Raw genomic sequence first — 24,576 nt, 5'->3', positions numbered from 1 at the left:
CAGACATCTATGGTTGTCACTGCCTGATCCTAAGAGTGCTGCCCGGTGGTCGGCGTGCATAGCAAGTGAGCAACTACTGTATGATACATACAGGTGATCTGATCATCACCTCTATGTAGCAGAGACGATCGGGTTTTGGCAGCTACTAGTCTCCCATGGAGACTAATGAAGAATGCCTGTGGAGACATGGGGGGGGGGGGGGGGTCAGCGGCCGCCCCGGTTCGCTAGCCGAAACTGCATGGACCAGGGATCGTCCCGCAGAACTTCCGCTCTCCTTTTAACATGGGCAAAACGCTACTCAGACAACACAGGGTGAGGGAAAACAGTGTGGCAATGCTTTATTGAAGCAGAAAACAGGCAGATAACACATGGAACAGTCCCAGCAAAATACCCAAGATGGGGCACATTACAGAGCCTCACCCTTCCGCAGACTCGTCGGGATAACAGCAGCTGTGACTTCAGAGCTCCCAGGGTCGCTACCCCACCTGTGGCACACGCACAGAGAGAAGGTAATGACAAGCGTAGGAAGATGACAGTCCATTGAGTCCATACAAGGTACAAGACCAATTGATCTGAGGATCACAACCTGCCTTCTCCAAATGTATCCATGGTTCAGCGATGGTCAATGAGCGAATCTGTATTCTTCCAACCGAGGCTGAAAACCCCTAGGTTGTTTCCTATAGAATGATAGATCCGTGTCCCTCGTGATGGAGCCATGATCTAAAATTGCTGCTGTCCTGTCTCTGTCCTTTGGAGGTATTAATGTCTTGGCAGGATCTCTCTGGCTGTTTCTCTCTCTGTCTCTTTATACAGAGGCATGTAACCTATTTTTAGACTTAATAAGTGTCCCCCATTCAGAATTTACATAAAGGGTAAGAATGGAGATGAGATCAAGCAGCATTACTTGATTATTTTAACTGTTTGTATAGTCTTTCCCTCTCTGCTTTCGAATTCAACAAACTGGTTCCATAATACAATGCATAATCAGCATATCAGTAGTGATGAGCGAGTATGTTCAGTGCTCTGGTTTTCCTGAGCATGCGCGGGTGTTCTCCGAATATTTGGGTGTGCGCGGAGATTTAGTTTGTGTCGTCGCAGCTGCATGATTTGCGGCTGCTAGACAGCCTGAATATATTTGGGGATTGCCTGTTTGGGTATTCCACATGTATTCAGGCTGTCTATAAGCCGCAAATCATGCAGCTGCGGAGACACAAACTAAATCTCCGAGCAGGCTTAAATACTTGGAGAACACCCGAGCATGCTCGCAAAAACTCGAGCACCGAGCATACTCACTCATCACTACATATCAGCAAACATCACTAGTGATCAAGGATAAGCGCACAATAAAAGTCAATATTACAGGCTTACACAAACAAAAGTCTGTTTTCTTGACCAATCAGAAATCAACACTTAAATATGAAAGCCAACATACAGATAACATTCTATTATTCTTTGTTTGCTAAAAATAGACATCCGGTTAATTAAGATACAATGCTATACGTCTCCACAATGACAAAAGTAAAAAAAAATGTTATTAAAAACAAAAAAAAAATATAAAAGTTCAAAACACCCCCTTCACCCCACTCAAAATAAAACAAAATCAAACATACACATATTAGGTATCGCCGCGTTCAGAATCGCCCGATCCATCAATATAAAAAAAGAATTAACCCGATCGCTAAACGGCGTAACGAAAAAAAAAGTCAAAACGCCAGAATTACGCTTTTTTGGACGCTGCAACACTGCATTAAAGTGTGATCAAAAGATTGTATCTGCACCAAAATGGAATCATTAAATACGTCAGCTCAGCGCGCAAAAAATAAACCAACACCCAACCCAAGAAAATGAAAAATGGAGCCGCTACAGGTATCAGAAAATAGTGCAATACTTTTATACTTTACCTAATAAAGATGAGTTACTTTTACTGATAAATGTTTGTTTTGGGTCATTTATTTTCTGTTGGTATTTGGTTTATCCTATAAAACTCCCATATAATATTCTCACCTTGAATTTATTCAATAAAACTCCCATATAATATTCCATCCTTGATCGCACGCCGCGCGCATCATGTTTTAATACAATTTGTCAATAATATATATAGGTTCTCCCCGTCTGAGTTATTTTTGAAGGTCAACAAAATACAAATTCCTGTAATTCATTTCTCACACTCCAGGTAGGATAATGACTTCTCTCTGTGTGGGATTTTTGATGTTTAAAAAAGGTTGTCCACTATTGGGCAATCCCTTCTCATTCCTCATGTTTAGTCCTGTTAAAATAAAAGTACTTATACAAACCTCCCATGCTGGCGCCATTTCAGCAGTGTCGGCACTTGCATTCTTAGGGCATTTTGAGGTTATGTCATGTGATCCTTGTGCCCCACTTTCGGACAAATCGAGCATCATGAGGCAGTCAGAGAGCAGCCGCGGCCCTGGCTTCCTGATGATGTTAAATACGTTCGAAGGTGGGAACAGTGAAGCTGCCGCTGATTGGGCGCAGGGGTCGTGTGATGTGACAACCTCACATAAGTCCCGTGAAAGTGAGTCTCGACACCGCTGAAGTGAAGCCGGCACACCAGAAGAGTATGAGTGTTTTTATTTTAATGAGGCCAAACATGAGGAATGAGTTCATTAAGAAAAAAAAAATATATATATATAACATAACAACGCATACACCAGCTAACCTCCGAGCTCTGGATGGTAAATACCTGTTTCCTCTGAATTGCATGGACCAAGACTGGGAACAAATCCAAATGTAGAAATAGTTTCGCGGTAACGAACTGCCGCCTTCTTCACGGTCTCAAACTGTTTGAGACCGTGAAGAAGGCGGCAGTTCGTTACCGCCGAAACGCATAGTCTGTTCAGCATTATGTCTGCATCTTGTTACTGAACTCTGGATTTTTTAAATTATCTGCAATAAAAAATTCTTGAATTTTATTACACCACCTGAAGTTTCTGCTTGCTGGACTTTTCTGCCTTGAGATATATATAATTATCCCTTGATTAGACAATTCACTGACAAGAGGATAAAACTAAACTTTATTCATTCCAAATATATACTGTATTTTCACATACTATCTATTCCTCACACCGGAGTGGCTTATATACTTACAAAGTATATAGTGTGAAGTCTGGGGTCTGCCAATATGTGGCTAGTTTTCTGACTGCTTCAGATAACATTATTTTAGTTTTTTTTTGTCTAGTCTCACTTGAATATAGGTCAATATTAAATAGTCTCCTGATGAGTCGCCTTTGGTGAGGACGATGAAACCCGTAGAAATGAGAGGCTTGGAGAGTGAGTATACATCACATCACCAAATATATACTTAGACGTGGGGAATGTGTTTTTTTTCGATTTGTCACATCCTGACTAACCTTCAGGGGGTAAATTTTGGGTATAGTTTTATATTTGGAATTAACAAAGTTTAGTTTTATCATATTGTCAGCAAACATGAAGAATGACAAGAGACAACCCATTTAAGAAGATCCAATTTTCGTTAAAACTATTCCAACATTATGAACTTAAAGGTTTCTCCCCTATGTGACATCTCTTATGTTTATTAAGAGTTGATTTCCAAGTAAAATATTTCCCACATTAAGAAAATGAAAAAGGCTTCTCCTCTGTGTGAGTTCTCTGGTGACTAACAAGACGCTCTTTCCGGTTAAAACATTTCCCACATACTGAACAGGAAAACGGCTTCTCCCCTGTATGAATTCTCTGGTGACTAACAAGAGGTGATTTCTGGTTGAAACATTTCCCACATTCTGAACAGGAAAAAGGCTTCTCCCCTGTATGAATTCTCTGGTGACTAAAAAGATGTGATTTCTCGTTGAAACATTTCCCACATTCTGAACAGGAAAAAGGCTTCTCCCCTGTGTGAGTTCTCTGGTGGCTAACAAGAACAGATTTCCAGTTAAAACATTTCCCACATTCTGAACAGGAAAAAGGCTTCTCTCCTGTATGAGTTCTCTGGTGAATAACAAAAAGTGATTTCTTGCTGAAACATTTCCCACATTCTGAACAGTAAAAAGGCTTCTCCCCTGTATGAGTTTTCTGGTGACTAAAAAGATATGATTTCTGGTTGAAACATTTCCCACATTCTAAACAGGAAAAAGGCTTCTCCCCTGTGTGAGTTCTCTGGTGAATAACAAAAAGTGATTTCTTGCTGAAACATTTCCCACATTCTGAACAGGAAAAAGGCTTCTCCCCTGTGTGAGTTTTCTGGTGACTAAAAAGATATGATTTATGGTTGAAACATTTCCCACATTCTGAACAGGAAAAAGGCTTCTCCCCTGTGTGAGTTCTCTGGTGGTTAACAAGAACCAATTTTCGGTTAAAACATTTCCCACATTCTGAACAGGAAAAAGGCTTCTCCCCTGTGTGAGTTTTCTGGTGACTAACAAGATGTGATTTAAGTGCAAAACATTTCCCACATTCTGAACAGGAAAAAGGCTTCTCCCCTGTGTGAGTTCTCTGGTGATTAACAAGAACCGATTTTCGGTTAAAACATTTCTCACATTCTGAACAAGAAAAAGGCTTCTCCCCTGTGTGGATTCTCTGGTGCTGAACATAATCTGATTTCAGGTTAAAACATTTCCCACATTCTGAACAGGAAAAAGGCTTCTCTCCTGTGTGAATTCTCTGGTGTGCAACAAGATTCCATTTCCGGTTAAAACATTTCCCACATTCTGAACATGAATAGGACTTCTTTGCTTTAGGAGCAGTTTGTTTTTTAATGCCTCTTTTGTGACTTTGATTTTCCTTAGTAGTCGATAATGAATCAGAAGATGGGACCTGTTTCATAGGATCAGATGACCGATCTTTGCTGTGAATGGATGATGGTATATCTGGAGTAACAGCAATCACTTCAGTTGTATCTTGTAGGATCTCAAGATCATCAGATTTAAAAACTGAAGATGTCAGCTGTCCTTCTGATCTCCTGGTACAGTCATCTGCTAAGATAAACAATTTTTTTTAATAAAATATCCTCGAGTTTTATATTTTTGAATATTTCTACTTAAACTGTTCATAAAAATGACAAGCTATGTAAAAAAACTTTATTTAGGCTGGTTTCACATTTGCGTTTTTTAGCGCTGGAAAAAAACGCATACGTGCGCATGCGATTTTTCCCCTATATTTAACATGGGTGTGCATACCTGCGCGCTGGCATGCGCACGTATGCGATTTTCATGCGCTGCGTTTTTTTGGGGTGTGCGTTGGTATTTTCCAGACGCAGCATGTTGCATTTTTTGGCCCTGGAAAAAAGCGCATGCGCACGTATGCGCACGTTTTGCGCTAAAAATGGCCATTATAGCCTATGGATGCGCATACGTGCGCACTGGCATGCGTTTTTTTAGCGCTGCGTTTTTTGGGTGGTGTCCACTTGTTATCCTAGTTATAATCTTCTAAAGTCAAAAAAAAAAAGTCTATATAAAGGAGGTGCCTGCCAAAACTCTGCCACTACTACACTGACAGATTGAAGAGCAGACAGTCAACCAAGAACCCATTATATCAGCGAAGAATGTGAGTATATTACATTATATGCCTGTCCTTTTAAATTATGTATGTACTAATGATTTTTATTATTTTTACATGCAGTATGTCTTCAGAATCCGAGTATTCCCCATCGCGGCAGGAATTGGCTCAAGCAGACCGTGAGGTGATTATTTTCGTGCATCTGGTAAGTATATCTGCTGCTTCTCCAAATCTCTTACGTTTTTTTCAACTTTTTTAAGACATCGTCATCATCATCTGCGGACGGGACTAGTGAGGGCGAAGAGCAGGAGCAGCGAAGCCAAGTCCCGGTGGTGATACGGAATGTAAGTATCAAATGATTTGTAATGTTCTTTATTTTTTATCTTCTATTTTTACCCTTTTTTTTGTTTCTTTTTTTGTAACTTTTTATTCAATTTAAATTTGATTATTCTAATGAATGTGTTTTGTCTAGGTTCCACAACGGGATGAAGACGTCTACCTGGATAATGAGCAGCTCATCAGCCTGGTCCAGGAGCGTTCGCCGTTGTGGGACAGCCGTGACCGGCTGTACAAGGACAATGTGGTGACCCGGCGGCTATGGAATGAGGTGGCCGCAGCGTTGATGGATGGCTGGGACAGCGCCACAGCATCCTCCAAAAAGGCGTTTAGTGAGTATTTCCCTGCTCTGTATTGTGCCGCAGTGACTGTTGTCCTTGACGGCACTGTTGGGTTTCGTGCTAGGCATATTCTAGCAGGAAACCCAACAGTGTCATCGGGGTCTACAGTGACTGCTTTGAGTATTGTATTGCTACATTGTCCCTCAGTGACTGTTGTCCTTGACGGCACTGTTGGGTTTCGTGCTAGGCGTATTCTAGCAGGAAACCCAACAGTGTCATCGGGGTCTACAGTGACTGCTTTGAGTATTGTATTGCTACATTGTGCCGCAGTGACTGTTGTCCTTGACGGCACTGTTGGGTTTCGTGCTAGGTGTATTCTAGCAGGAAACCCAACAGTGTCATCGGGGTCTACAGTGACTGCTTTGAGTATTGTATTGCTACATTGTGCCGCAGTGACTGTTGTCCTTGACGGCACTGTTGGGTTTCGTGCTAGGCATATTCTAGCAGGAAACCCAACAGTGTCATCGGGGTCTACAGTGACTGCTTTGAGTATTGTATTGCTACATTGTGCCTCAGTGACTGTTGTCCTTGACGGCACTGTTGGGTTTCGTGCTAGGCGTATTCTAGCAGGAAACCCAACAGTGTCATCGGGGTCTACAGTGACTGCTTTGAGTATTGTATTGCTACATTGTGCCGCAGTGACTGTTGTCCTTGACGGCACTGTTGGGTTTCGTGCTAGGTGTATTCTAGCAGGAAACCCAACAGTGTCATCGGGGTCTACAGTGACTGCTTTGAGTATTGTATTGCTACATTGTGCCGCAGTGACTGTTGTCCTTGACGGCACTGTTGGGTTTCGTGCTAGGTGTATTCTAGTAGGAAACCCAACAGTGTCATCGGGGTCTACAGTGACTGCTTTTAGTATAGTATTGCTACATTGTGCCGCAGTGACTGTTGTCCTTGACGGCACTGTTTTTTTTTTTTATCAACAGTGGACAAAGTCCGAACACGTTGGCGTTCGATCAAGGACCGCTTCAACAGTGATGTTCGTGCTGAGGGCCAGGTTCGCAGTGGATCTGCGTCAAGGACCAGAACTAGATACCGTCACTATCACGCGTTGCAGTTCCTAAGACCGGTCCTTGCCACGAGATCGTAAGTATTATACATTTTGGGTTTTTATTTTTATTAATCTGTGTTTTTCTAATCCACAGCTGATGCTTCTTGTAAAGGCATGGTAGTAATGATTTTCCTTTCTTCCACAGCACCTGGAGCAGCACCCTGCAACCTGGCCCTGGAGCGGTCCTTCCTCGGACGTCCTCTGACCCGTCCCAGCCATCCGACAGCCAGGAAGCACCTTGCAGGTCAACCACACACACAGCTGGTGACCAGGAAGCTGGGCCATCAGGTGTTCCCCTGTCCCAGGTCTCTGCCACTGGTTATGCGGGCACTACCCGCCAGCGGCAGAGGGCCTTGGACAGGAATGTCTTGCCCAAGTTTATGCATTTGAGCGAGACATTTAATTCCAGCCTCAAGTCACTGTCCGACAGAGTTGAAAGCGGTTTTGCACTCATGGAACGTGGTTTTAACCACTTTGAACACCGCTTCAATTCTGTAGAACAGCGCCTTGACCGTCTGGAGGCCGACCTCAACAGACCAGCACACCATTTTTTTAGTAAGATTGAAAAGGGCATGGCGGAACACCTTAGTCCTGATCAACAGCTGAATGTGCTGCAGGCCTGCAACAATGCTTTCTTGCAGGCTATGCAGCATAATCGGTACGGTCAGCAGTCAGTGGTGTCCTTTCCACCTGTGCCACCATTGACTCGCTTCACCTCACTACCGACTTGTGCTGCATACCACTGCACGGACACCTCTATTCAAAGCCAGGACACCCACCGTTACACCACCACAAGTCTGAGTGCAGCTGGTCACTTCACCGACACCACCATGGCAAGCGCTGCTCCTGTCTGGAGCACCACCGCCAATCCCATGCATGCGTGGAGCTCAGCCACCACTAGGCAAACATGGAACAGCCCTGCCGCTACAACAACATGTAGTAGCCCTGCCACCACCACTCTGCAAACCTGGACCATCACTGCCGCCACCAGTCCTCCTGCAAGGACGAGCACTAACAACGAAGAGCAGCAGCAGCCACCTCAGCAGCAGCCACCTCAGCAGCAGCCACCTCAGCAGCAGCAGCCACCTCAGCAGCAGCAGCAACCACCTCAGCAGCAGCAGCCACCTCAGCAGCAGCAGCCACCTCAGCAGCAGCCGCCACCTCAGCAGCAGCAGCCGCCACCTCAGCAGCAGCAGCCATACTAGCAGACGGGGGACCTACATTCCATATTTGCCCCTAGTTCAAGGCGAAATCAATCAAGGCGGGCATTGGGCCAAAGTCGGTCCAGGCACACAAGCCTACGGCGACATGCCATTACAACTAATGTACCTGAACAGATTTCCTCTCCTCCAAGTGTTCCTAGTTTAATTCCCTTAACTGGACTACCTTCCCCCACAAGTTTTGTTGCCCCTTCCCCTCAAACACCGTCTTCAACTGCAAGTGTTGCATATTCCCTGCACACCCCCAAATTGAAACCATCTGCCCCCAAACGCCGTAAAAAATAATTTTTAGGTTTATTTTTGTGATAAAAAATAAATTTACATTTGTGGTTCACCATTACTAAGTTTCATTAATGTTGTTTGCGCCGCTCACACACACTGATGGGTAAATACATGTTAAAAACCAACCCAAGGCCTAGTATAGTCATATGTGAAATAACACGGACTAGTATAGTCATACCAAGGCCTAGTGTAATAACTCGAGTTTTACCAACTTGGATCTGGTTTCATGAAAAACAAACTGTTGAAACTTGTCTAAAAAATAAGTTTCTTTCTAGTTTCACCAGTTTGTTTTTTGTGAAACAAGATGCTAGTTGTTAAAAATCCAGTTATTACAGTAGGCCTTGGTATGACTATACTAGGCCGTGGTATTTCACATATTACTATACTACTAGCCCCAAGGCCTACTATACTCATATTTGAAATACCACGGCCTAGTATAGTCATTCCAAGGCCTAGTGTAATAACTCTAGTTTTACCAACTAGAATCTATTTTCATGAAAAACAAACTGTTGAAACTTGTCAAGTTTCACCCGTTTGTTTTTTGTGAAACAAGATACTAGTTGGCCAAAATCGAGTAGGCCTTGTTATGACTATACTAGGCCGTGGTATTTCACATATGAATATACTAGTAGGCACAAGGCCTAATATACTCATATTTGAAATACCACGGCCTAGTATAGTCATTCCAAGGCCTAGTGTAATAACTTGTAATGGAGCAGATTACATGAGCAGATTACATTCATCCACTCAATGCTGACTTGTATTCCCCATGGACTTTCATTGGGGTTGGGTTTTGAGGGTTGTGTTTTGAGAAAATCACATACTTTGTTTTAAACTAGTTAAACAATTTTCTCTTGAAAAAAAATGGTTTCCTGATTCATGGCCTGCAGCTTTGCTCATTCCAATATATTTCACGCAGACTAGCAATGCTGCATTTTAACTCATATGTGTATTTACCTGCCCAGGTGTGTGAACATAAAAAAATTCAGTTATACATGGGAAGTTTTTTAATTAATTGGAGTTTAAAAAATATAGTGCACTCAGTAATGGTATCAAATAAGGATTTTTATTACCATAAACAAACAACAACATTACACCATTTCATCTTGCCAGTGCACCCGTCCTACATCAGAAATAAAGTAGGCCGCAAATTTGTCCCTCATTTGGCCAACTTCAACGGATGACCTGAGAGTGTGCTGAGTGAATTCAGGCAATGGGTTAGGAGCATCATCGTCCAGTTCAAAGGTCGGGTGCTCTTTAGCCATCACAAAGTTATGTAGAACCACACAGGCCTTCACCACCTCATCGACTGTTTCAAGTTTAAGATTAATGGCCGTGCCCAGAATTCGCCATCTGGAAACAAGAATCCCAAAAGCACACTCGACAGTTCTTCTGGCCCTGGTCAGCCTGTAATTAAATATTTTTTTGGTGTGGTCCAAGTCCCGGCTGGAGTAGGGTTTCAGTAAGTTTCCGCACATTTGAAAAGCCTCATCGCCAACCATTACAAAGGGCAGTGGCGGAGCTTCGGTGTGAGGAAGAGGCCGTGGCATAGGGAAATTGAATTGGTTGCCATACAACCTCCGGCCCATGTCTGAGTTTTTAAAAGCCTGTGAGTCATTACCACGGCCAAATGCTCCAATGTCCACTGCTACAAACATACATCCGGCATCTGCAATCGCAATGAGTACTATTGAAAAGTACTTTTTGTAATTATAGTACTCAGATCCCGTTCTTTGGGGTTTGATGATCCGTATGTGTTTCCCATCAACAGCTCCCAAACAGTTGGGAAAATTGCATACTGTCCAGAATTTGTCAGCAATTTCCATCCACTTTTCAGCGGTGGGCAGGGGCATAAATTCTGGGCAAAGAACATTCCAGAGAGCCCGGCAGGTGTCAGCAACAATTCCAGACAAGGTAGAGATTCCAATACGGTACTGGAAGTGTAGTGAAGATAGGGTTTCTCCAGTCGCCAGGAATCTGTGAACAGACAAAGAAGTAAAATTAATATTTATGTATATTATTTTTAAAAACTATAAAATAAAATATTAGTACATTCACGAAAACTAATTACCCAAGGTTTTGAATACTAAATTTACAAAAAAAAACATCAGACCACACCCCTTGGTTTTTAAAACATACCGTAATGTCACCAGTAGCCGTTCCTCAGGAGGAATCGCACGACGGAGCTGTGTGTCCTGTCTCCGGATGGATTGTTGGACACGAGCAAGCAAATCCATGAAACTTTCGTGGGACATCCGGATATAATCTGTAAATTTCTCCGGGTTTGCCCGTAGCTCGCTGTAGAGGGTGTGGTATGCCCCACGGCTCTCCCGGAGTTCAACAATCGGATGTATCCACATACGCCGCCGTCTTCGCTGCCTCTCTCTCTTCCTTTGTTCATGGCAAGCAACTGCATACGCCTGAGCCATCGCGATGTCCAAATCCAAGTTGAAGTGAAAACTCTTCCAGCGCAGATCCATGGTCACGAGAAGAATCAAGCAAATGTGAAGAATACTGTAGACAGGGTCTATATATTAACATACCACACCCACAATGAAGTCCCATTGGTCTTGTGTGTTGTTGAATGGTTGTTTTTTCATTTTTGTGGGGTTTTTCAAAAATCTGTAAAAAAACGCTAACGCACAAAAAACGCATACAAACGCGCAAAAACGCTGCGTTTTTTTCCTGCATGCGCATAAAAATGCTTGAAAAAAACGCAGCGTTTGTATGCATTTGTATGCGTTTTTTTAATGCGGTTTTTTGCGGGAAAAACGCGCTGCAAAAAAAAGCAAGTGTGAAACTAGCCTTACCAAGACAATGACAGTTCACAGTCTAGTAGAAAACCTTGCTGGATGAACCAGTAGTGTGTGGTGATCCAGATCCACTCCCCTGTCACATTTACTTTCCTTGCTTTGGAAACGCTAAATGTATTTTGGTCCTGACAATAAAGCCTATTTGAGTCTTAGTTCAACTGTTACATTCTGCCTCCCAAATATCAAATAAAAAGAAACCAATCAATGTTATGTAGGCGAAAATAATACCAATTCTCATGTCACAAAAAACAAGTCCCCACTCAGGTCCATCATCTGTCAATGGAAAAGCAGAGGTTCCCACACCATTAGTGGCTGGAAGGCTGTTAAAAAGCAACAGGGTTCCTATAAACCAACCCTGCAAAATCCGCTCTCATTTCTGAGCCTTGCAGTGTGCTCAAACAACATTTAGGATCCCTGTATGTATGAATTGGGGGGAAGGGGCATGTAAATATAATGAGTCGGGGGAGCGGGAGGTACATAGTGAGGAGCGTGGAGTATGCAGTGACTGGTACTGAATTGGCGGAGAGAGTACAGGTGCTAATTTATATATTTATTAGGTTGGGAAAGTGGCTATGTATAGCTAGAAGGGGGTCAGTGACGTATTATAATTTATATTTGGAATGGTGGGTTGCATAATAACCAATTATATATTAATGGTGGGTGCATATCTGTATTCAGATGTGTAGTGAAGAAGAAAGGAAAAAAGAGGGGAATGTGCTCTGGAGGCCGTGCCCTAGGTAACTGTGTTATTTTATGCAGAGATGAGTCCTGGCTGGAAGAATTGATGGCGGTCTGCGCTGCATGAAAAAGAAAAGCAAAGATTAAGGACTTCAGCTAGAGACATCACTGGTGAGTCAGTGTGTTACCTGTACACTGACACTATACACTATATACAGAGCTCCTGTGTATAATGTCACCAGTGATCACTGTATTACCTGCATACTGATACGGTATACTATGTACAGAGTTCCTGTGTATAATGTCACTAACTATTGTTTTTTTGTATTAATGTTCAGTTTTGAAGTATTCAGTCACTATGTAGTGGTAATATGTGGTCTGGTCATGGTGTGATGGTATTTGTCCCTTGTATGTTTTATTAATGGTCATTTAAAAAAATGTATGTGACTCATTCCCTTAAAGAAAAATACATAAAAATATATTTATATTTAATAGGTTAGAGTAGATTCGGCCAAAAGAGTCTATCGTGTCGTGGTGGCGGCTTAAAAATTCTTTTGGCCATAACAAAAGCTGCTGGCTATGTATGTGATCTGGTGTTTGATGGGAATTGCTAATATCTGATTGATGAGGACGTGGTGAAGTTGAGTTTTTCAGAGTTAGTGGTGGAAATGTGGAAGGTTCGAAGGGTGGAGGCGGAGCTGGGGTGGAGCCTTGGTGTAGTCTCAAGGGGGCCTGAAAATTTTGCAAGTATGTAGCACTGAAATTCCTAGTGGCAGCCCTGCTGCTCATTATCACTTTTAATGTCCTGCATACACAGCGCACAGTACCACTCCTCCTGTACGGTATATATACACTGCTCAGTACCACTTTTCCTGTCCTGTATATATACACTGCACAGTACCACTCCTGTCCTGTTGTTGGAGAGACGACATTCGTCTTTGGGAGGGTTAATATTGGTTTATTATTTTCAGGAATACTATGGTAAAATAAGAAATACTGTATTTTTCGGACTATAAGACGCACTTTTTTCCTTCCAAAATGTGGAGGAAAACGGGTGGTGCGTCGTATAGTCCACATGTACCGGCTCTGGCTGTGGTGGGGAGGTGGGGGAGTGGGCGGAGCAGTGGGTTACAGAGGCAGGAGCCGTCGGCTACGGCTAACTCCTGTGCCCGCTGCTAAAGAGAAATGAGTTTTCACTGCATTCCACCCCCATGGAAGTGGAGGGCAATGAATAATTTCTTTTTAGCATCCTGGTATGATTGGCCCTCATCTCCATCCTGTTATGATTGGTCCCATCCTTATTCTGGTATGATTGGCCCCCACCCTGATCCTGGTATGCATTGCCCCATCCTTATCCTGATATGCATGGCACCATCAGAAAAGATTAAAAAAAACAAACCATTACACTTACCTTCCTGGCGCTCCCTCACAGCGTCCTACTCCATTGCCAGCAGCTGCTTAATGCTTGTAAGCAGCTCATGGAAGGGATGTCATGCACTGCTTCCAAGCTGAAAGGCAACTGCTGGAATACTCAGTGCTCTGCACACAGGGACTGTTTGTGCAGAGAGCAGTGAGTATTCATTGCTCTTCAGTAGCGTGCAGTGTCAGCCGAAGCAGCAGGAAGGCTCCAGCTGAGACTGTGAGTGCTACTGAAGAGCAATGAATACTCACTGCTGTCTGCGATGAACAGTCCTGGCATACAGGGAGCACTGAGTATTCTGGCATCTGCCCTTAGGCTTGAAAGCAGCGAATAACGTCCCTGCCAAGCGCTGCTCACAAGTATAAAGCAGCTGCTGGCGTCGGAACAAGATGCTGCAAGGGAGCGTTGGGCAGGTAAGTGTAATGTTTGTTTGTTTTTAATCTTTTCTGATGGGGCCATGCATACCAGGATAAGGAAAGGATGGGATCAATCATATCAGGATAAGGATGGGGTCATGCATACAAGGACTGGGATGTGTTGTGAGTTCACTTTCCCCTTCACCATTGAGGTTGATGAACTCCCTCTTCTGGTGAAGGAAGGTAGTGAGGCTGATTACCAAGCACCTGAGCAGAATGATGATGACTGGGTGACTGGAATTGCTGACTGGATATAAGGCAGGCGACGGCCTTCTGCCTTGCGGGTGATTTCTCTGAGGGATTCTAGGAGACCAGTCTGATTCCTGCTCCTCAAAAGCTGTTTTCTGCTTTGCTTTTTGCATTTGTGTTTTGGATTTGTTTTGCCTTGTTTTTCTGGATTTCTGCCATTCCCTGCTGGGGTGAGCTGAATTCCTTTTTGCTCTGTCTTCAGAAAATACCTGAGTACTGATATAGTCTTTTTGAAGCCTAGCGTCTTTAGGGCTTTTTTCCCTATCAGTCTGTTGGCCCTTGTTTTGATAGGGTTTTTGGTGGATTGCAGACAGAAGCTTTTCTATCCTGTCCTATTTAGTTAGCTTGGGCCCCATCATTTGCTCAGCCTATCTTTCTATCTGTGTGTGTTTTTTCATCTTGCTTCACCGTCATATGTTGGGGGCTGCCTATTGCTTTGGGGTCTGCTCTGGGGCAGTTGAGATTTCCCTTTCTGTCTTTAGGCTATTTAGTTCTCCGGCTGTGATCGAGGGGACTAGGGCACCATAGGAACCCCCCACGGCTACTGCTTGTTGTTGTTGATAGGTTCAGGGGTCTGCAATCCAATAGCTGCCAACTTCTCTGGTTTTCTGGACTTGGCTAGTATTTCTGTTTTTGCCTCCTACGGTGACTCATTCATAACAGGGATGGGGACCAATCATAACAGGTAAAGGATGGAGACCTGCAGAGCAGGACAGGGATGGGGCCATGCATACCTTTATAGGGATAAGGGCGATCATTCCTGCCAGGATAAGGTTGAGGTGGACGATTTCTACCAGTATAGGGATGAGGAGGCCATGCATACCATGACGGGGATGAGGGCCATGCATACCAGGATAGGGATGAGGGGCCATGTGTTTCAGGATGGAGATAAGGGGACCATATTTACCAGGATATTAAGTACAGAATTTACCACATTTTTGCTTGTCTTTTTTTCCCCCTAATTTCCTCCTCTAAAACCTAGGTCCGTCTAATAGTCCGAAAAATACAGTGTACATATTGGAAAACCCATTTAAATGGATTATGCAAAGTAATCCCCTATCCCGAGACCTATGTAGTTGCTGGGGTATGACTACTGGGACCTCCATGATCCCGAGAACCGGCAATCTAAAGAGGAGGTCAATCATGCACACTGAGGTGGCATTCACACATGGCACTTCAAATAACTCCTTTAAGATGTGTTGAAGGGCACGACAAAGTATAACAAAATCCACTGATCGGGTGTGGGGGGAGTGGGGTTTGAGTGGCAGGGCTGCTTTTTATCCCAGTCCAGCTCTGAAAGTCAGGATAAAAGGAAACTGTTGCTATTGTACAGAAATTCACACTTGACACTCACTGCACATTTAATGTTGTCACTCATAAAAGCAACTTTTGGCCAGAAATACTGGACCTGGTCTTGTAGGGACCATATGAGCACATTCAGCAGCACAGAAGGGAGAGAAGGTAGATTCATCCAATAAGATACCAGGGTTCTAGGAAGCCAACAGCATCATTACCCTCCAATTTCTGATACAGACCCATCATAATACTTTTCTTCAAGTGATTTTCTAAATTATCAGAACATTCTATGTACGCTGTCATTTGGCTTTGTAGTTTACAGACCTGGGTAGGTAACGATCAGCGGCTTCTAATCCCAGGGGGTAGATGGATCCTCCAGGTGATAAGTTCTATAGAAAAGGGCTTTCAATGCCCAAAGTAATTTGAACAGTTTTGGGTGAGGGACAATGTTGTGGTCTAAAGGCAAAATGGTGATCATGGTAATACGGCCGGACTACACCAACGATAAAGCAGCCACAGCCGGTGACTGAGAAGAATCTGTGACTTCTCTGCATTTAGTGGTTATCACTCACCTGGGTAGTCATATGTAGGAATCTCCTCTTTACACCGCTCACCACCCCTCACATATGTCTCTGTAGCATTAATATGGGTCAGATCTTCACCCTGAAACAAATATTATAAAAGTCACGTACAGATGGAGAAGTCACATCTATGAGAAGCTCTAATCCTGCCATCTCCACCGCTCTCATTACACAAGTATAAAACATAATACTGGTGGATAAAACAAGACTGAGCACAAGACCTTCACAGCCGTCTACACATCATAGTGGAGATCTCATGACACCTTCTCTCCATCTACCTGATGATCCTGAGGAACATTAGGATCTTCTTGTTTACAGTCCTCTGGAAGAGGGCAGGGACATCTCTCTGGTGTTGTCATCTTACTGGATAGATCTGGAGGAAACACATACAGGGACTGAATTCATTCTTTACATACAGATAATTATAGACCGAGTGTATTTAGTCCAGTCTATTACCTGGTGATGTGAGGGGCTGGGGAACCTCCATTATGACGTTCTTGTACAGATCTCTGTGTCCTTCTAAATACTCCCACTCCTCCATGGAGAAATAGACGGAGACATCTTGACACCTTATAGGAACCTGACACATACAATGATACTGTCATGCCCCGATCCCTTCATAGCATTACTGTATAATGTCCCAGCATTCCCAGCAGTGTCACCTCTCCAGTCAGAAGCTCAATCATCTTGTAGGTGAGTTCTAGGATCTTCTGGTCATTGATGTCCTCATGTATCAGGAGGTGAGGTGGAGGCCCTGTGATTGGGCTCAGGGGTCTTCCGCATCCCTCAGACACAGGGTCCTGATAGTGATCACTAGAGGTCTTCTTCACTACTGTGTAATCCTGGTTATGGAGAGACACATTAATAAATCTCACTACAGACATTCCCAGAGTCCTCACCTCTCCAGTTCTGTCCATCTGTTATTCCAATATATAAGAATGATGTAATGTGACGTCATCAGGATCTCTCACCTCTCCAGTAAGCCGGAAGAGGATCTCTAGGGTGAGGTGTAATATCCTCTCCGCCATCTTCTCTCTGTCCATATCTATCTTTGATGGGTAAATCAGGAAAATTCTCTTTTGTAGACGATCTTCACTGAGAGGATCCGATATTGTAGAGACCTGAATGAGAAGATGAGCCGATGTAACATCATAAAAATCCTGTGTAGTACAATTACAGGGGATAATAATGGGAACATAAGAGGAAATTATTTTACAGTATTTAGTTTTCTTCTTTACATCTACAAATAAAACCTATATATTTAGGCCACAGACAACAAGCAGTTTCTTCCTCGGAGTCGGCAGCTGAATACGTTCCTCATAGACTCATCTTCCATAACGCTAATTCTCGTCTCATTTACCGACACTGGAATCGGCATTAGCAATACTGCAGGAGACATTCATTACACGTGACAGGAGAAATAACTACTTCATGATGAGGACGACATCTTCATCTTCTACTGCGGCTCTAGAAACAGATTTGGCCAGAGTCCGTCACTGACTCCATCCCCACCGGCCGTCTATATGAAGGTTTCCCGTCTTCCATGGACTGCAATCTTCAATCACGTTAGATCTTATGTCGAATTCACACACAGAAGTTTGAAGCTCTTTTGTAAGAACATCAAGACATGAGTTATTTGCTGCTAATTAGTGTTGAGCATTCCGATACTGCAAATATCGGGTATCGGCCGATATTCGCTGTATCGGAATTCCGATACAGAGTACCGATATTTTTTCAATATCGGAATGCAAAGAGCCACTGCTGTGGCTCTGATTGGCTGCCGAAATGACGTCATCATGATGCGCTGTCTGTGCGCATCATGATGCGCCGTCAGTTCAGGCCTCCCGGGGGGGGGGGTCTATGCCGACTGCCCGGGGTTCCGTACCGGCCTCCCGGTGGTCTGTGCCGACTGCCCGGGGGTCTGTACCTGCCTTCCGGGGGTCTGTACTGGCCTTCCGGGGGGCTGTGCCGGCCTGTCCGGGGGGCTGTGCCGACTGTCCGGGGGGCTGTGCCGACTGTCCGGGGGGCTGTGCAGGATCGTCCGATGGGACTACAAGTCCCATCGGGCGATGCCTGCTACCATGACGGTGATTGACACATTAGCCAATGATGGGACAGTAGTAGTCCCATCATCCGGCCTGTGTTGAATGTAAAAAAAAAAATAAAATAAAAAAAATTACATACTACATACATACTACATGCTACATACATGCAACATATATACTACATGCTACATACATATTACATACATGCAACATGTATACTACATGCATGCAACATACATACATACTGCATATATATCACATGCATGCAACATGCATACTACATGCATGCAACATGCATACTACATATATACCACATATACCGGGGGGCTGTGCCGACTGTCCGGGGGGCTGTGCAGGCTGCGGGGGTCTGTGCAGGCATCGTCCGATAGGACAACAAGTCCCATCGGGCGATGCCTGCTACCATGACGGTGATTGACACATTAGCCAATGATGGGACAGTAGTAGTCCCATCATCCGGCCTATGTGTTGAATGTAAGAAAAAAAAAAATACATACTACATGCTACATACATACTACATACATGCAACATATATACTACATGCATGCACCATACATACATACTGCATATATACCACATGCATGCAACATGCATACTACATATATACTACATGCATGCAACATGCATACTACATATATACCACATATACCGGGGGGCTGTGCCGACTGCCCGGGGGTCTGTACCGGCCTGCCGGGGGGCTGTGCCGGCCTGCCGGTGGTCTGTGCCGGCCTGCCGGTGGTCTGTGCCGACTGTCCGGGGGTCTGAGCGGACTGCCGGGGGTCTGTACCGGCCTGCCGGGGGGCTGTGCCGGGCTGCCCGGGGGGCTGTGCCGACTGCCTGGGGGGCTGTGCCGGCCTGCCGGTGGTCTGTACCGACTGTCCGGGGGTCTGTGCAGGCTGCAGGGGTCTGTACCGGCCTGCCGGGGGGCTGTGCTGACTGTCCAGGGGTCTGTGCAGGCATCGTCCGATGAGACTACAAGTCCCATCGGGCGATGCCTGCTACCATGACGGTGATTGACACATTAGCCAATGATGGGACAGTAGTAGTCCCATCATCCGGCCTGTGTTGAATGTAAGAAAAAAAAAAAAAAAATACATACTACATACATGCTACATACATACTACATACATGCAACATATATACTACTTGCATGCAACATACATACATACTGCATATATACCACATGCATGCAACATGCATACTACATATATACTACATGCATGCAACATGCATACTACATATATACCACATATACCGGGGGTCTGTGCCGACTGCCCGGGGGGCTGTGCTGACTGTCCGGGGAGCTGTGCAGGCTGCGGGGGTCTGTGCAGGCATCGTCCGATAGGACAACAAGTCCCATCGGGCGATGCCTGCTACCATGACGGTGATTGACACATTAGCCAATGATGGGACAGTAGTAGTCCCATCATCCGGCCTTTGTGTTGAATGTAAGAAGAAAAAAATACATACTACATACATACTACATGCTACATACATACTACATACATGCAACATACATACATACTGCATATATACCACATGCATGCAACATGCATACTACATATATACTACATGCATGCAACATGCATACTACATATATACCACATATACCGGGGGGCTGTGCCGACTGCCCGGGGGTCTGTACCGGCCTGCCGGGGGGCTGTGCCGACCTGCCGGTGGTCTGTGCCGACTGTCCGGGGGTCTGAGCGGACTGTCCGGGGGTCTGTACCGGCCTGCCGGGGGGCTGTACCGGCCTGCCCGGGGGGGCTGTGCCGGCCTGCCGGTGGTCTGTACCGACTGTCCGGGGGTCTGTGCAGGCTGCAGGGGTCTGTACCGGCCTGCCGGGGGGCTGTGCCGGCCTGCCGGTGGTCTGTAACGACTGTCCGGGGGTCTGAGCGGACAGCCGGGGGTCTGTACCGGCCTGCCGGGGGACTGTGCCGACTGCCCGGGGGGCTGTGCCGACTGCCCGGGGGGCTGTGCCGACTGTCCGGGGGGCTGTGCAGGATCGTCCGATGGGACTACCAGTCCCATCGGGCGATGCCTGCTACCATGACGGTGATTGACACATTAGCCAATGATGGGACAGTAGTAGTCCCATCATCCGGCCTATGTGTTGAATGTAAGAAAAAAAATACATACTACATACATACTACATGCTACATACATACTACATACATGCAACATATATACTACATGCATGCAACATACATACATACTGCATATATACCACATGCATGCAACATGCATACTACATGCATACTACATATATACCACATATACCGGGGGGCTGTGCCGACTGCCCGGGGGGTCTGTACCGGCCTGCCGGGGGCTGTGCCGGCCTGCCGGTGGTCTGTACCGACTGTCCGGGGGTCTGTACCGGCCTGCACCGACTGTCCAGGGGTCTGAGCGGACTGCTGGGGGGCTGTGCCGGCCTGCCGGGGGGCTGTACCGACTGTCTGGGGGTCTGAGCGGACTGCCGGGGGGCTGTACCGGCCTGCCGGGGGGCTGTGCCGGCTGCCCGGGGGTCTGTGCCGACTGCCCGGGGGGCTGTGCCGACTGCCCGGGGGGCTGTGCCGACTGTCCGGGGGTCTGTGCCGACTGCCCGGGGGGCTGTACCGACTGTCCGGGGGTCTGAGCGGACTGCCGGGGCGCTATGCCGGCCTGCCGGTGGTCTGTACCGACTGTCCGGGGGTCTGAGCGGACTGCCGGGGGTCTGTACCGGCCTGCCGGGGGGCTGTGCCGGCCTGCCGGGGGGCTGTGCCGACTGCCCGGGGGGCTGTGCCGACTGCCCGGGGGGCTGTGCGACCGCCCGGGGGGCTGTACCGGCCTGCCGGGGGGTCTGTGCGACCGCCCGGGGGGCTGTACCGGCCTGCCGGGGGGTCTGTGCGACCGCCCGGGGGGCTGTACCGGCCTGCCGGGGGGTCTGTGCCGACCGCCCGGGGGGCTGTACCGACCGCCCGGGGGTCTGTACTGGCGTGCCTGAGGGCTGTGCTGGCCTGTCGGTGGTCTATACCGACTGTCCGGGGGTCTGAGCAGGCTGCGGGGGTCTGTGCAGGATTGTCCGATGGGACTACAAGTCCCATCGGGCGATGCCTGTTACCATGACGGTGATTGACACATTAGCCAATGATGGGACAGTAGTTGTCCCATCATCCGGCCTATGTGTTGAATGTAAAAAAAAAAAAAATACATACATACATGCATGCAGCATGCATACTACATATATACCACATACATACTACATACATACATGCTACATACATGCTACATGCATGCAACATACATACTACATATATACCACATGCATGCAACATACATACTACATATATACCACATGCATACAACATGCATACCACATATATACTACTGCATGCAACATACATATATACTACATGCAACATGCATACTACATGCATGCAACATACACACTACATATATACCACATGCATGCAACATGCAAACTACATATATACCACATATATACCACATTCATGCAACATACATATATACTACATTCATGCAACATGCATACTACATATATACCACATGCATGCAACATACATACAACATATATACTACATGCATGCAGCATACATACTACATATATACCACATGCATGCAACATACATATATACTACATGCAACATGCATACTACATATATACCACATATATACTACATGCATGCAGCATAAATATATACTACATGCAACATGCACACTACATATATACTACATTCATGCAACATACATATATACTACATATATACTACATGCATGCAACATGCATACTACATATATACCACATATATACTACATGCATGCAACATACATATATACTACATGCAACATGCATACTACATGCATGCAACATACATACTACATATATACCACATGCATGCAACATGCATACTACATATATACTACATGCATGCAACATACATATATACTACATACAATACATTCATACAATACATACATATAGACATACAGTACATATAACAGAGTACATACTCACCATCACTTGTCACTTTGATCCCCGAAGCCATTGTCATCTATGGAATATATATTAAAATAACAAAGCACCAATATACTCACCCCTGATCCGCAAAAGTCCACTGGTGTCCCACAACGATCTTGCGTGGTGAACAGCAACTTCAGCTGATACTACCGTTCTCTACGGGCTCCAGGAAACCAGTGTTGGGAGGTAGGTATCCTTCCGCCCTGTATTCCTCCGCCACTGTAAAGAAAAAAAAAAGTCCCTAGTCTCATTTTATGGCATTGCTGTGTGAGAAATTTCCCATGCAGCTTTTGCCATAAAGTGAGACTAGGGACTTTTTTTTTTTTACACTGGCGGAGGAATACAGGGCGGAAGGATACCTACCTCCCGACACTGGTTTCCTGGGGCCCGTAGAGAACTGTAGCATCAGCTGAAGCTGCTGTTCTCCATGCAAGATCGTTTTGGGACACCCGTGGACTTCTGCGGATCAGGAGTGAGTATATTGGTGCTTTGTTATTTTAATATTTATTCCATAGATGACAATGGCTTCGGGGATCAAAGTGACAAGTGATGGTGAGTATGTACTCTATGTTATATGTACTGTATGTCTATATGTATGTATTGTATTTAGTATATATGTATGTTGCATGCATGTAGTATATATGTAGTATGCATGTTGCATGCATGTGGTATATATGTAGTATGTATGTATGTTGCATGCATGTAGTATATATGTATGTGGCATGCATGTAGTATATATGTAGTATGCATGTTGCATGCATGTGGTATATATGTACTATGTATGTTGCATGTAGTATATATGTTGCATGCATGTAGTATATGTAGTATATATGTATGTTGTATATATGTGGTATATATATAGTATGCATGTTGCATGCATGTGGTATATATGTAGTATGTATGTTGCATGCATGTAGTATATATGTAGTATGCATGTTGCATGTAGTATATATGTATGTTGCATGCAAGTAGTATATATGTGGTATATATGTAGTATGCATGTTGCATGTAGTATATATGTTGTATATATGTATGTTGCATGCATGTGGTATATACAGTGCCTACAAGTAGTATTCAACCCCCTGCAGATTTAGCAGGTTTACACATTCGGAATTAACTTGGCATTGTGACATTTGGACTGTAGATCAGCCTGGAAGTGTGAAATGCACTGCAGCAAAAAAGAATGTTATTTCTTTGTTTAATTTTTTTTTAAATTGTGAAAAGTTTATTCAGAGGGTCATTTATTATTCAACCCCTCAAACCACCAGAATTCTGTTTGGTTCCCCTAAAGTATTAAGAAGTATTTCAGGCACAAAGAACAATGAGCTTCACATGTTTGGATTAATTATCTCTTTTTCCAGCCTTTTCTGACTATTTAAGACCCTCCCCAAACTTGTGAACAGCACTCATACATGGTCAACATGGGAAAGACAAAGCAGCATTCCAAGGCCATCAGAGACAAGATCGTGGAGGGTCACAAGGCTGGCAAGGGGTACAAAACCCTTTCCAAGGAGTTGGGCCTACCTGTCTCCACTGTTGGGAGCATCATCCGGAAGTGGAAGGCTTATGGAACTACTGTTAGCCTTCCACGGCCTGGACAGCCTTTGAAAGTTTCCTCCCGTGCCGAGGCCAGGCTTGTCCGAAGAGTCAAGGCTAACCCAAGGACAACAAGGAAGGAGCTCCGGGAAGATCTCATGGCAGTGGGGACATTGTTTTCAGTCAATACTACTAAGTAACATACTCCACCGCAATGGTCTCCGTTCCAGACGAGCCCGTAAGGTACCTTTACTTTCAAAGCGTCATGTCAAGGCTCGTCTACAGTTTGCTCATGATCACTTGGAGGACTCTGAGACAGACTGGTTCAAGGTTCTCTGGTCTGATGAGACCAAGATCGAGATCTTTGGTGCCAACCACACACATGACGTTTGGAGACTGGATGGCACTGCATACGACCCCAAGAATACCATCCCTACAGTCAAGCATGGTGGTGGCAGCATCATGCTGTGGGGATGTTTCTCAGCCAAGGGGCCTGGCCATCTGGTCCGCATCCATGGGAAGATGGATAGCACGGCCTACCTGGAGATTTTGGCCAAGAACCTCCGCTCCTCCATCAAGGATCTTAAGATGGGTCGTCATTTCATCTTTCAGCAAGACAACGACCCAAAGCACCCAGCCAAGAAAACCAAGGCCTGGTTCAAGAGGCAAAAAATCAAGGTGTTGGAGTGGCCTAGTCAGTCTCCTGACCTTAACCCAATTGAAAACTTGTGGAAGGAGCTCAAGATTAAAGTCCACATGAGACACCCAAAGAACCTAGATAACTTGGAGAACATCTGCATG

General features: G+C 45.2%; 1 protein-coding gene across 3 annotated transcripts in view; it reads right to left on the bottom strand.

Moving 5' to 3' along the window:
* Positions 1-321: 321 nt before the first annotated feature.
* Positions 322-24,576, bottom strand: part of LOC141094260 (uncharacterized) — a 77,524-nt gene continuing 53,269 nt past the window's right edge. For 2 of the 3 annotated variants that reach the window (XM_073580083.1, XM_073580082.1), the window contains 6 exons: positions 17,130-17,279; positions 16,821-17,000; positions 16,615-16,738; positions 16,437-16,531; positions 16,150-16,240; positions 322-4,952 (listed from right to left, as the gene is read on the bottom strand). In XM_073580083.1, coding sequence (XP_073436184.1) covers positions 3,592-4,952; positions 16,150-16,240; positions 16,437-16,531; positions 16,615-16,738; positions 16,821-17,000; positions 17,130-17,201 — 1,923 coding nt within the window. In that variant the 5' untranslated portion in view covers positions 17,202-17,279 and the 3' untranslated portion in view covers positions 322-3,591. The remainder of the gene's footprint in view (positions 4,953-16,149; positions 16,241-16,436; positions 16,532-16,614; positions 16,739-16,820; positions 17,001-17,129; positions 17,280-24,576) is intronic. The other variant, XM_073580084.1, reaches the window with a different exon arrangement.

Source organism: Dendrobates tinctorius, unplaced genomic scaffold (assembly GCF_039654945.1).
Source record: "Dendrobates tinctorius isolate UK_male_01 unplaced genomic scaffold, ASM3965494v1 ptg000063l, whole genome shotgun sequence".
Taxonomy (NCBI): Eukaryota; Metazoa; Chordata; class Amphibia; order Anura; family Dendrobatidae; genus Dendrobates; species Dendrobates tinctorius.
Note: the sequence above shows the minus strand (reverse complement) of the source record. Positions and strands in the feature narration are given on the sequence as shown.